Below are 14,838 nucleotides of genomic sequence, written 5' to 3'. Positions count from 1 at the left end.
GCACCCTTAGAAGACTCGTCAGTCGAACCAACTCAGAACTGGCACTAGCACTGGCTCTGGACTAGCACCCGGTTCATGCTGGTGGAAAAGGGGTTTCACAGAGTTGTCCCGTAGCCACTCCTTTGTTATCTTGACTGTGTTTAGGATCGTGGTCCTGTTGGAAGATGAACCTTCGCCCCAGTCTGAGGTCCAGAGCACTCTGGAGCAGGTCTTCATCAAGGATGTATTGCAGCATTCATCTTTCCCTCGATCCTGACTAGTCTCCCAGTTCCTGCCGTTGAAAACACCCCCACATCATGATGCTGCCACCACCGCTTCACTGTAGGGATGGGATTGGCCAGGGGATGAGCGGTGCCTGGTTTCCTCCAGACATGAAGTTCAATCTTTCATCAGACCAGAGAGTTTAGTTGCTCTGGGTCTGAGAGTCCTTCAGGAGCCGTTTGGCAAACTCCAGACGGGCTGTCATGTGCCTTTTACTGAGGAGTGGCTCTATCACACAGGCCTGATTGGTGGAGAGCTGTCGAGATGGATTGACTTCTGGAAGGTTCTCCTCTCTCCTCAGAGAAACACTGGAGCTCTGTCCGAGTGACCATCGGGTTCTTGGTCACCTCCCTGGCTAAGGCCCTTCTCCCTCGATTGCTCGGTTTGGCCGGACGGCAGCTCTAGGAAGAGTCCTAGTGGTTCAAACTTCTTCCATGTATGGATGATGGAGGCCATATTTTGTGTACCCTTCCCCAGATCTGTTCCTCGGTAACATCCTGTCTCGCAGGTCTACAGACAATTCCTTGGACTTCATGGCTTGGTTTGTGCTCTGACATGCACTGGTAACTATGGGACCTTATATAGACAGGTGTGTGCCTTTCCAAATCATGTCCAATCAGCTGAATTTACCACAGGTGGACTCCAGTCGAGCTGTAGAAACATCTCAAGGATGATCAGTTGAAACCGTAGCACCTGAGCTCAATATTGAGTGTCATGGCAAAGGCTGTGAAAACTGATGTACATGTGACTTTATTTATTTTTTATTTTTTTTAATAACTGTGCAAGGATTTCAAACAACCTTCTTTCCCGTTGTCATTATGGGGTATTGTTTGTAGAATTGAGGAAAATTATTAATTTAATCAATCTTGGAATAAGGCTGTACCATAACGACATGTGGACAAAGTGAAGCGCTGTGAATACTTTCCGGATGCACTGTTTGATTATATTTTCTTTATTTTTATTTGACAGTTGAATATAGCTAATAACATGGCACAGAAACCGTGACACTTAAACTGTGATTAAAAAAAGCGAACAGCGAGTAAATTGAACTGTTACACCCCTAGTAAATACAGTGCATCGGGCGCTGTAGATCTCGAGAGCCATGCACTATTTACAAGGTAAACCGCGTAGTCGACTGACACAGGCTATATTCAACTAAATTGTTGAATAAACTTGTTTGTTTTTGCGCATTAAAGTATTCTCATCGCTTCATAACGTTAAGGCCGAACCACTGGAGTCACATGACTATTTTAACGATGTCTTTACTTCCTTTCTGGACGTTGAAAGTGTTAAATCACTGTCTATGGAGGGATCAGAGCTCTCAGACTTCATCAGAAATATCTTCATTTGTGTCTGAAGATGAACGAAGGTCTTACAGGTTTGGAACGACATGAGAGGAATTAATGACAGAACTTACATTTTTGGGTGAACTATCCCTTTAAGCCTTTCCTGTGGCCCGATTTTGTGGACTACATCTTTGGTTACTACAGAAATTATTATTTTTTAGTAGTATTAGTTTTAATCTGTAGCATGCCATGGATAACTCGGGATATTCCTTTAATAGAAACGGATACATCTTGTGTTATCTTACAGTAGTTAATCAAGCGTTTTATCTTGGTGAAATCAACACATCTCAGTATCTCTGGCGTTTAACTGACGTCCTGCTCTCATTTTAGCACGCTGCAGGAGGATCTGAAGCTCAGCACCAGCGAAGACAGTGATGGAGAGCAAGATCCTGCCAAAAACACTCCCCGAAACACCTCAGCAAGGTGACACACCTACGCTTGCTTTCACTCAGAACTACATCTGATATTTAGAGAGATAGTGAACTTAATTAGTTTGACAAAATAAAACATTTCTCCAATGCACTGGTTAGTTTAGCCTTGAAGGGATAGTTCACCCGAAAATGAAATGTTATCAATTCCTCTCCCTCATGTCGTTCCAAACCCGCAAGACCTTCGTTCATCTTCAGAACACAAATGAAGATATTTGAATGAAATCTGAGAGCTCTCTGACCCCTCCATTGACCGAGTTTGATGAATGTTTATATGTAAATAAAAGCCTAAATTCAATCTGTTCATCATATAAATTGATGGAGTATCTCCAGAAGATTTGGACTAAACGGCTCGATTCATATGTGACCCGTGCTGGCAAAATGAGTGGGAATGCGCACGGGATAATTTCGAGCTACAGACAAAACAAGTGAAAAATAGCAATTCTGGTCAAATTTGAGGTTTTCACAAAATGGAGGTCATTAAGCCTCGTCTAGCGATCCCAATGCTCCAAATATCCATTAAACATCTAAAAGCATGTCGTTTTCTGAGAGGAGAACCTTTCCTTTGTCCATTAAAACGATCTCACTCGCGCCGGCTGACCAATCCGACGCTTGCGCACAAAGACTCTCAGACAGCGCTCAATCCCGAGACACACACACACACACACAGAATTACAGTACTTCAACATCTGTCATGGCGAGTATTCACGCAGACATCATCTGTTATGACTTAAGTGAACGTTTGGTGAACTGATGGGGAAAACGTCTGATGTGTATCATTATATTAGATCCGTGCATTACAGTAGGTCTAAACCCTTAAAGACCTAGACAGCCTAAAAATAACTATCGTTCTAAAATGTTTAATAACTTTTAAACCGCTTATCCAATCTGTATGCTGTAAAATGCACCGTAAAGAAGAGAATCTCAGCTTTTCAGAAGTTTTCTCGCGATTGATTATTCATAGGCTACGTGGTGAGCATGGATTCGTCATCAAAATCTGCAGCATTGATTCGTCAACCAAACGCATGTGGGTTGTTCCCCTGAGCCAAACAGAAACGATTGTTGATCATAAGTCCCACCCCCCTCCCTCATCAACTCGACCAATAAACATAGTGTTTGGTCTTTTCAACCACCAATCACATGTTTCTCTGACACAAGTGGGTGTGTATTTGCGTGCATGAAAATAAAGACAGAGCACTCTCTCACAGAGCACAGCACACAAGTCAGAATATTTCTCTATTTGTATGTAAGTTTGTGTTTTCAGTGTTCTGTTATTATATAACAATCATTCTATTTACTTTACTCCCTGAACTTTTTTGGACACATCTACATTGTCAGTAAATAAAATACACCCGTTTTCACTCAAAAACGCCTATAATAATAATATAATAAATGGTTATAACTTGCTGAGGGATTGGTACATGTAGACAAAATTTCATCTGGAAGTCTAAAACAACCAAGCCTAACTTTCTAAAGGAAAAAATCCAAACAGTTCTGTTTGAGTTCACAGTAAAAACACCAAATTTTTGCAACCGTTTTTCTTAAAATTCTATCAATTGAACCCATTTTCAGACTAAATAAATGTAAAATTGGGACTTTAGAGCTAGATGGAAACTCCATGTTCTCCTGTTTAAAATGATATGTGGCACTTCTAACTGCTAGAATGGGTGAGGAAAAACAAAGAAAAGTAGAGGCAAATTTTCAAGGTCATTATGGGTTAGTACATTTGGTCTTTCTTATTAATGCTAATCAAACAATTGTGGCATCACAGATATTTTCCTATAGATATGAGTTTTGACTTGGTGTGTGCCAAATTTGATGTTATTACCAGGCATTTTAAGGTGACTTTTTTGTTTTGGAACAGAAAACTTTAAAGTGCACTATGTAAAATTTGTACAGTAATATATCCAAACACCACTAGGCCAGTGTTTATATATTTTGTTCAGTTGAGTACTTCTGTTTCCAACTATTAGTAAATCAGGAGAAAATTGCTATTTTAACAAAGCAACCGGGACGTGTGAGGGCGTGGCCTGTCGATGACATCATATCCGTGTTAGTTTGGGGTTTTATTCTGCAGAAACGCTTTAGTCTCACTGCAGTGTGAACAAGTGTCATAGCATCCGCTGAGAAAACGCACAGAGTAACGTCATCACATCATCAACACACAATAATTAAAATGTTATCGTAATAGTAATATTTCAAATTTTGTTAAATATTTGTATTTATCGAATATAATAATGATTATTAGTCTCATTAATATATAAAATGTTATATGCATACACTTTTCATTTGTAAAGAAAAAACACATTTTAACCAGAATAATCGCAATTAGATATCTTCCCCAAATCGTGCAGCCCTAGTTTGGAGTAGCCTGTTCAATCTCTATTAGGCTATTAATATGCTGTTTTGTAATCCATTCTATTTGAGGGCAAGTTTGTTTTAGCCTATTTTCATTTTGCGCCTAAGGTTTTGGGCATTTGGCACCTTGTTGGCTGTGGAGGGTTACTAATGTCATTGCTTTATCTGTAAATTAAATTAATGCTTTTTCAATGACTGAATTCATTGAAATGTTTTTTCTTTGATTTAAATAATTTTGGTAATGCGTTGTACAGGTCTTAAATTTCAATCTTTATGGTCTTATTATGTCTTAAAAAGGTCTTAAATTTGACTTACTGAAACCTGCAAGAACCCTGTTATTAACAATCGCTCCAGCGGTTCCTCCGCTCCACAACACTCGCTCCTGCTCTGCTTCACTACAGTAACGTTAATAATCACATCCACATGATTTCTGCCCGAGTCCTGTCCCGATTCTTTCCCACCGGCTGTTGAGGTGAAGACCACATGACCCAAGATTCTGCGCTCAAACGTGCCGTCATCAAACTACGCCTTTGTTTTGAACAGGCGACCTCTAGCGGACGGAAAACTTACATAGTGCAGCTTTAAAACTCGATTTTTCTATCAACTTCAAACAGCTGTAGCTCAGTCATCTTTTGTCCGATTCAAACAAACATAATTTAGAAGGTTTGTTAATAGAAAATGAAAATAGCAATAACACATGAACATTTGCTCATTTCGACTCATTTTGCCAGCATGGGTCACGCACGGATTAGTGTTACAATCTCTCCGATTTCATCAAAATATCTTCATTTGTGTTTCAAAGATGAACTAAAGTCTCACGGGTTTGAAACGACATGATGAATTAAAGACAGAATTTACATTTTTCGGTGAAGTTTTTTTTTTGTAGTGGGTAAGTTGAAACACGTCCAAACTGAGCTAAGTTGTAACGTTGGTGCTACAGGCCATACGTGAATCCTGCTTTAGGGGAATGAACTAGCTTTTTTGAGGGTCTCATTGGCATTTGTGCCTCTTGGTAGTTCATGCATCCAACAAGAAGGTAATCAATGTGTATGTCTGCCTCAGTAACAACAGTAATAACAGCGAGGGAGCTGAGCCAGAGGACACCAGCAGTCACAGCGGTTCAGAAAGCAGCTCGGGCTCGGACAGCGAGAGTGAAAGCAGCTCTACAGACAGCGAGACCAACGAGCCGCCCCGTACTGCGTCACCTGAGGTCAATCGCTCACACAAACACACCCTTCACATGAACACGACTATGCTCACAATATGATGAGAACCGTTTCTATAGCACATTTCACTAGGGATGAGACCAAGAGGACTGTAATGTTGCAACCTAAATCTTGCATTTGTAAATTTATAGGGATAGTTCACCCAAAAATCAAAAATGTGATGTTTTTCTGCTCACCCCTAAGGCATCCAAGATGTCGGTGTCTTCGTTTCTTCAGTAGAACACAAATGAAGATTTTTAACTCAACCGTTGCTGTGTGTCACTCATATAATGCTTGTCAATGGGGTCTAATTCTATTAGAGTAAAAAAACATGGACAGACAACTTCAAATTAAACCCGTGACGACACATTGATGTCTTAAGACACGAAACCATCGGTTTCTGAGAGAAACCCAGCAGTATTTATGCAAATATATCACCTCATATCAGACGAACGCCATCACTTCCCGTGTGTGAGGTCAAATAGCAGCCGGGTCATAGATATATATACATAGATACCTCATTAGTGCCTGCGTGGATCGCTCGAATGAGGAATCTACGTATACATATCTATGACCCGGCCGCTATTTTGACCTCACTCACAGGAAGTGAATGGCGTTCGTCTGATATGAGGTGATATATTTGCATAAATACTGCTGGGTTTCTCTCAGAAACCGATGGTTTCGTGTCTTAAGACATCAATGTGTCGTCACGGGTTTAATTTGAAGTTATCTGTCCATGTTTTTTTTACTCTAATAGAATTAGACCCCATTGACAAGCATTATATGAGTGACACACAGCAACGGTTGAGTTAAAAATCTTCATTTGTGTTCTACTGAAGAAACGAAGACACCGACATCTTGGATGCCTTAGGGGTGAGCAGAAAAACATCACATTTTCGTTTTTGGGCGAACTATCCCTTTAATGGATAATAACGACCAGTTATGCCAGCTACACCAGTTATTATATCAGTTCAAAAGCACTTTTATAGCGTTTAACAGTTGATCAATGATGCAACATTGAATCTATAACAAGAATCGTTTTGTGCTTAAAGGATAACTCGGGTGAAAAATGAACCTCGGGGTAATTAACTCATGGTTACCGAGTAGATCGTTCTCTGGGATGCGAATGTAAAGAGTTTTATCTCTAAAAACAGATTAGCTTATAACGCTAGTATGTGTGGCGCAGAATAAGTCAAATTAAATCGCTAGTTAACACCACTAACAAGGCTCAAAATAGCCTCACACTAACACGGTAGCATAATGAGGGTCCCTACATGCAAACCCAAGCATTGAGAACTTTGTAAGTGTACAAACAGTTTAATAAGAAGATGCTTTATAGAGACAGAACATTACGCGGATACAGACAGGAGCCATCTTGGAAAACAGAGCCACGAACGCTGTGCTAAGCTGGTCGATAGGAATTAAAGCACAACTCCGGTGAAAAATGAACCTAGGGGTAATGAACAATTCATGCATTTCCATGTAATTAGATTTCACAAACTTAATTCCTATCGACCAGCTTAGCACAGCGTTCGTGGTTTGACTCGTTTTCCAAGATGGCTCGTGTCTGTATCCGCGTAATGTTCTGTCTTTATAAAGTATCTTCTTATTAAACTGTTTGTACACTTACACAGTTCTCAATGCTTGGGTTTGCATGTAGGGACCCTCATTATGCTACCGTGTTAGTGTGAGGCTATTTTGAGGCTTGTTAGTGGTGTTAACTAGCGATTTAATTTGACTTATTCTGCGCCACACATACTAGCGTCATAAGCTAATCTGTTTTTAGAGATAAAACTCTTTACATTCGCATCCCAGAGAACGATCTACTCGGTAACCATGAGTTAATTACCCCGAGGTTAATTGTTCACCGGAGTTGTCCTTTAATTCCTGAGTTTGATGTCGTACTCAATGCAAGTTTCCCCTTGTGACATCACAGAGGGAGCAGCCCACGGCTAACAAATGGCAGCTGGACAACTGGATCAAGAAAGAAAACAAGTGGTCTCCAGCTTCTCCGGTGGAGAACATCACAACGCCAACGAAGTATAAGAAAGAGGGGCGAGAAACCAGGGTCTACAGTGGCCAGGGATCTAAAGACCCGACACCGTCCACCGGACGTGACCTTCGACCCAACCAGAAGGGGTCAGACAGCTGGCAAAGGCGGAGCCAGAAGTCTCCCGCTCAGAGTGAGGGCGGGAGTCAGGGTAGCCGTCGATTCGTGGGCAAGAAGCAGCCCAAAAAGCCTGAGAAGCTGCCCGTGGTAGAGGAGCCGAAGGGCGGGCTGAAGGTGGAGACCGAGCCCTCGCCGGAGATCCCGCCCCACAGAGCGCGAGCGGCCAATAAGGGCCCCCGCAAGCCCAACATCAAAAAGGAGCCCAAAACCTCCTCTCCTCGACCAGCTCCAGACAAACGCAAGAAACCGCCCAAAAAGTCCCGCGAGATCGTCGATTCGTCCTCATCGGACTCCGAGGGGAACGTGAGCGTCCCGTCTTCCTCCCAGACGCCGAGAGAGCCGTACGCAGAGAACCCGTCGGTCCTGATCTCGCCCATGCTTTCCCCTCTCAGTGACCCCGAAGGCCGGCTGCCGCCCAGACTGCTGGTGCAGATCGACCTCAACCTGCTGACCAGAGTCCCTGGACGACTCTACAAGGAGACGGATGTGAAAGTGGAGAGGAGCTCGCCTGCCGAGGGGAAAGAGTTCCAGAAGCAGCCCGGAGAAAAGGGAGCCAGCAAGGGCAAGAGAAAACACAAGGTTGGTGGAGCAGCATTAAAGGGTTAGTTCACCCAAAAATGTAAATTCTGTCATTAATTCCTTCCCCTCATGTCGTTGGACACCCGTCAGACCTCCGTTCATCTTCAGACACAAATGAAGATATTTTAGTGTAAATCTGATGCTCTGAAAGGCCTCCATTGGCTCAATGCACTTTACACTCTCAAGACCCTTAAAGGCACTAAAGACGTCGTTACAAAGTCCATCTCACTACAGCGGCTCTACAATAACTTTATGAAGTGACGAGAATAGTTTTTGTGCGCAAAAAAACCCCTAAATAACGACTTATATAGTGATGACGATTTCAAAACACGGCCTCATGAAGCTTCATGAATCATGATTCGGATCGCGTGTCAAACTGCTGAAATTTTGCGATTCAAACTGCTGAATCGACTCACTGATTCATAACGCTTCGAAGCTTCATGAGGCCGTGTTTTGAAATCGTCATCACTATATAAGTCGTTATTTAGGGTTTTTTTGCGCACAAAAACTATTCTCGTCACTTCATAAAGTTATTGTAGAACCACTGTAGTGAGATGGACTTTGTAACGACGTCTTTAGTGCCTTTTAAGGGTCTTGAGAGTGTAAAGTGTGCCAATGGAGGCCTTTCAGAGCATCAGATTTACACTAAAATATCTTCATTTGTGTCTGAAGATGAACGGAGGTCTGACGGGTGTCCAACGACATGAGGGTGAGGAATTAATGACAGAATTTTCATTTTTGGGTGAACTAACCCTTTAAAAATACCCATATTATGCTTATTTACATTAGGTCTGCTAATATATTTACATGATTTAAAGTTCATTATAATACGAGGCCATTGAATGCTTGAATCTGATTGACTGATGAACGTTCTGAGGTGTGCAATTTTTCTCGCACAGCGAACGTAGTTCCAGGCAGGTCTTGACCGCATTACAGCCCCATATCACTCCGCCAAACGATTGCAGTGATTTCAAATGTCTTTACAGCCGACAACAGCAAACAACCCAAACCCACAACAACACTGACCAATCAAATAAATATAGTAAACAATAAGATTAAACGGACAAATTATTGCCATGTTTTATTTCCACAAAATTACGTTTAATTATGTAAGAAACGCACATTACTCTCGCTCTCCCACTCAAACGCGCACACACACACACACAGTGCGGACACACTCGCACAGAAACGTGATGTCAGCGCTGCTCTGACCATTTTATCAATAAAATAGTTTAGCAACTTAAAAGCAACATGACATTTCTCACTAGCAAGGTCACATTAATAAAGGCGCTGTTCTTACAGCTCTCTCTCTCTCTCTCTCTCTCTCTCTCTCTCGCTCGCTCGCTCGCTGCATTAATAACTGCATTGGTCTGCTATCAGCGGCTCAAGCCTCCACAGCTAGCTTTAAAATGACGTTTCGGACCTAGCAAAAGAGTCGTTGGATGAGACGCGGAAGAAATAGTCCTACTCACAATAGCGATTTAAGTACAAAAACCGGGCGAATCCCTTTAAATATATAATCGGATCGATGTCTTGAGGTGTGGTATCCGTAGTATAAGTGGAATAATTGACTCCGGGCCGTTGAATTGTTAGAATGATAATGCACACCCGAGGTTTAACAGCCTCTTCGCTTCACGACGTGACATCATCACCACCTCGGGTGTGCATTATTATTCTAATAATTCAACGGCCCGGAGTCAATTATTCCTTACATATGACAGTGTTTTCTCATTCTGTGCATTATTCCCCCTCAGGCCATCCTAGGTGTGTATGACTTTCTTCTTTCAGCCGAACACAATCAGAGTTATATTAATAATATCCTGGCTCGTCCAAGCTTTATAATGGCAGTGAATGGGGGTCGAGATTTTGAAGCCCCATAAAAGTGCATCCATCCATCATAAAAGTGCACCCATCCATCATAAAAGTGCATCTATCCATCATTAAAGTGCATCTATCCATCATAAAAGTGCATCCATCCATCATAAAAGCATCCATCCATCATAAAAGTGCATCCTTCCATCATAAAAGTGCATCCATCCATCATAAAAGTGCATCCATCCATCATAAAAGTGCACCCATCCATCATAAAAGTGCATCTATCCATCATAAAAGTGCATCTATCCATCATAAAAGTGCATCCATCCATCATAAAAGTGCATATATCCATCATAAAAGTGCATCCATCCATCATAAAAGTGCATCTATCCATCATAAAAGTGCATCTATCATCATAAAAGTGCATCCATCCATCATAAAAGTGCATATATCCATCATAAAAGTGCATCTATCCATCATAAAAGTGCATCCATCCATCATAAAAGTGCATCTATCCATCATAAAAGTGCATCTATCCATCATAGAAGTGCATCCATCCATCATAAAAGTGCATATATCCATCATAAAAGTGCATCTATCCATCATAAAAGTGCATCCATCTATCATAAAAGTGCATCCATCCATCATAAAAGTGCATCTATCCATCATAAAAGTGCATCCATCCATCATAAAAGTGCATCTATCCATCATAATAGTGCATCCATCCATCATAAAAGTGCACCCATCCATCATAAGTGCATCCATCCATCATAAAAGTGCACCCATCCATCATAAAAGTGCATCTATCCATCATAAAAGTGCATCCATCCATCATAAAAGTGCATCTATCCATCATAATAGTGCATCCATCCATCATAAAAGTGCACCCATCCATCATAAGTGCATCCATCCATCATAAAAGTGCATCCATCTATCATAAAAGTGCATCCATCCATCATAAAAGTGCATCTATCCATCATAAAAGTGCATCCATCCATCATAAAAGTGCATCTATCCATCATAATAGTGCATCCATCCATCATAAAAGTGCACCCATCCATCATAAGTGCATCCATCCATCATAAAAGTGCACCCATCCATCATAAAAGTGCATCCATCCATCATAAAAGTGCATCCATCCATCATAAAAGTGCATCTATCCATCATAAAAGTGCATCCATCTATCATAAAAGTGCACCCATCCATCATAAAAGTGCATCCATCCATCATAAAAGTGCATCCATCCATCATAAAAGTGCACCCATCCATCATAAAAGTGCATCCATCCATCATAAAAGTGCATCCATCCATCATAAAAGTGCATCTATCCATCATAAAAGTGCATCCATCCATCATAAAAGTGCATCCATCCATCATAAAAGTGCATCCATCTATCATAAAAGTGCACCCATCTATCATAAAAGTGCATCCATCCATCATAAAAGTGCATATATCCATCATAAAACTGCTCCACACGGCTAATAAAGGCCTTCTGAAGCCAAGAAAATATCCATATTTATAACTTTATAAACTATAATCACTGTCTTCTGGTAACGGCCGTACATGGGTCTAGTTCCGGTGGAAGAGTGACCTCTGACCCGAGACATGACGAGTGACCTCTGACCTGACGCATGCCTCATTTGATGAATGTGGAAGTGCAGAGGCAAAACAAAACACTGGTCACAAATTAGAGTATAAAAGGGGAATTATTAAATATAAATGTGGGAGGAGCTTGAGTTTTTTGTTTGAAGCATGAGGGGCGTCGGCTCTCACCTGAGCTTATGTTACTCCTACATCATACATCATGTGTCGGGTCAGAGGTCATCTACTCACCTGAGCTCACGCTACTCCTACATCATGCGTCGGGTCAGAGGTCATCTACTCACCTGAGCTCACGCTACTCCTACATCATGCGTCGGGTCAGAGGTCGTCTACTCACCTGAGCTCACGCTACTCCTACATCATGTGTCGGGTCAAAGGTCGTCTACTCACCTGAGCTCACGCTACTCCTACATCATGTGTCGGGTCAGAGGTCGTCTGCTCACCTGAGCTTATGTTACTCCTACATCCTACATCATGTGTCGGGTCAGAGGTCATCTACTCACCTGAGCTCACGCTACTCCTACATCATGCGTCGGGTCAGAGGTCGTCTACTCACCTGAGCTCACGCTACTCCTACATCATGTGTCGGGTCAAAGGTCGTCTACTCACCTGAGCTCACGCTACTCCTACATCATGTGTCTGGTCAGAGGTCGTCTACTCACCTGAGCTCACGCTACTCCTACATCATGTGTCGGGTCAGAGGTCGTCTACTCACCTGAGCTCACGCTACTCCTACATCATGTGTCGGGTCAGAGGTCATCTACTCACCTGAGCTCACGCTACTCCTACATCATGTGTCTGGTCAGAGGTCGTCTACTCACCTGAGCTCACGCTACTCCTACATCATGTGTCGGGTCAGAGGTCATCTACTCACCTGAGCTCACGCTACTCCTACATCATGCGTCGGGTCAGAGGTCATCTACTCACCTGAGCTCACGCTACTCCTACATCATGTGTCGGGTCAGAGGTCGTCTACTCACCTGAGCTCACGCTACTCCTACATCATGCGTCGGGTCAGAGGTCGTCTACTCACCTGAGCTCACGCTACTCCTACATCATGCGTCGGGTCAGAGGTCATCTACTCACCTGAGCTCACGCTACTCCTACATCATGCGTCAGGTCAGAGGTCGTCTACTCACCTGAGCTCACGCTACTCCTACATCATGTGTCGGGTCAGAGGTCGTCTACTCACCTGAGCTCACGCTACTCCTACATCATGTGTCGGGTCAGAGGTCGTCTACTCACCTGAGCTCACGCTACTCCTACATCATGTGTCGGGTCAGAGGTCGTCTACTCACCTGAGCTCACGCTACTCCTACATCATGTGTCGGGTCAGAGGTCGTCTACTCACCTGAGCTCACGCTACTCCTACATCATGCGTCGGGTCAGAGGTCGTCTACTCACCTGAGCTCACGCTACTCCTACATCATGCGTCGGGTCAGAGGTCATCTACTCACCTGAGCTCACGCTACTCCTACATCATGCGTCAGGTCAGAGGTCGTCTACTCACCTGAGCTCACGCTACTCCTACATCATGTGTCGGGTCAGAGGTCGTCTACTCACCTGAGCTCACGCTACTCCTACATCATGTGTCGGGTCAGAGGTCGTCTACTCACCTGAGCTCACGCTACTCCTACATCATGCGTCAGGTCAGAGGTCGTCTACTCACCTGAGCTCACGCTACTCCTACATCATGTGTCGGGTCAGAGGTCGTCTACTCACCTGAGCTCACGCTACTCCTACATCATGTGTCGGGTCAGAGGTCGTCTACTCACCTGAGCTCACGCTACTCCTACATCATGTGTCGGGTCAGAGGTCATCTACTCACCTGAGCTCACGCTACTCATACATCATGTGTCGGGTCAGAGGTCATCTACTCACCTGAGCTCACGCTACTCCTACATCATGTGTCGGGTCAGAGGTCACTAATCATGTGTCGGGTCAGAGGTCGTCTACTCACCTGAGCTCACGCTACTCCTACATCATGTGTCGGGTCAGAGGTCACTCATCATGTGTCGGGTCAGAGGTCGTCTACTCACCTGAGCTCACGCTACTCCTACATCATGTGTCGGGTCAGAGGTCGTCTACTCACCTGAGCTCACGCTACTCCTACATCATGTGTCGGGTCAGAGGTCACTCATCATGTGTCGGGTCAGAGGTCGTCTACTCACCTGAGCTCACGCTACTCCTACATCATGTGTCGGGTCAGAGGTCACTCATCATGTGTCGGGTCAGAGGTCGTCTACTCACCTGAGCTCACGCTACTCCTACATCATGTGTCGGGTCAGAGGTCACTCATCATGTGTCGGGTCAGAGGTCGTCTACTCACCTGAGCTCACGCTACTCCTACATCATGTGTCGGGTCAGAGGTCACTCATCATGTGTCGGGTCAGAGGTCGTCTACTCACCTGAGCTCACGCTACTCCTACATCATGCGTCAGGTCAGAGGTCATCTACTCACCTGAGCTCACGCTACTCCTACATCATGTGTCGGGTCAGAGGTCATCTACTCACTTGAGCTCACGCTACTCCTACATCATGTGTCGGGTCAGAGGTCATCTACTCACCTGAGCTCACGCTACTCCTACATCATGCGTCGGGTCAGAGGTCATCTACTCACCTGAGCTCACGCTACTCCTACATCATGCGTCGGGTCAGAGGTCATCTACTCACCTGAGCTCACGCTACTCCTACATCATGCGTCGGGTCAGAGGTCGTCTACTCACCTGAGCTCACGCTACTCCTACATCATGTGTCGGGTCAGAGGTCATCTACTCACCTGAGCTCACGCTACTCCTACATCATGTGTCGGGTCAGAGGTCATCTACTCACCTGAGCTCACGCTACTCCTACATCATGTGTCGGGTCAGAGGTCATCTACTCACCTGAGCTCACGCTACTCCTACATCATGCGTCAGGTCAAAGGTCGTCTACTCACCTGAGCTCACGCTACTCCTACATCATGTGTCGGGTCAGAGGTCATCTACTCACCTGAGCTCACGCTACTCCTACATCATGCGTCAGGTCAAAGGTCATCTACTCACCTGAGCTCACGCTACTCCTACATCATGTGT

At 43.8% G+C, this 14,838-nt stretch overlaps 1 protein-coding gene across 7 annotated transcripts in view; it reads left to right on the top strand.

The window, feature by feature from the left end:
- Window positions 1-14,838, top strand: part of aff4 (AF4/FMR2 family, member 4) — a 100,502-nt gene that overhangs the window by 65,686 nt on the left and 19,978 nt on the right. For 5 of the 7 annotated variants that reach the window (XM_079835233.1, XM_079835236.1, XM_079835232.1 and 2 more), the window contains 3 exons: window positions 1,938-2,030; window positions 5,456-5,603; window positions 7,535-8,347. In XM_079835233.1, coding sequence (XP_079691359.1) covers window positions 1,938-2,030; window positions 5,456-5,603; window positions 7,535-8,347 — 1,054 coding nt within the window. The remainder of the gene's footprint in view (window positions 1-1,937; window positions 2,031-5,455; window positions 5,604-7,534; window positions 8,348-14,838) is intronic. The other 2 variants (XM_079835235.1, XM_079835234.1) reach the window with 1 other exon arrangement.

This window comes from Gobio gobio (genome assembly GCF_949357685.1).
Source record: "Gobio gobio genome assembly, chromosome: 14".
Classification (NCBI taxonomy): Eukaryota; Metazoa; Chordata; class Actinopteri; order Cypriniformes; family Gobionidae; genus Gobio; species Gobio gobio.
Note: the sequence above shows the minus strand (reverse complement) of the source record. Positions and strands in the feature narration are given on the sequence as shown.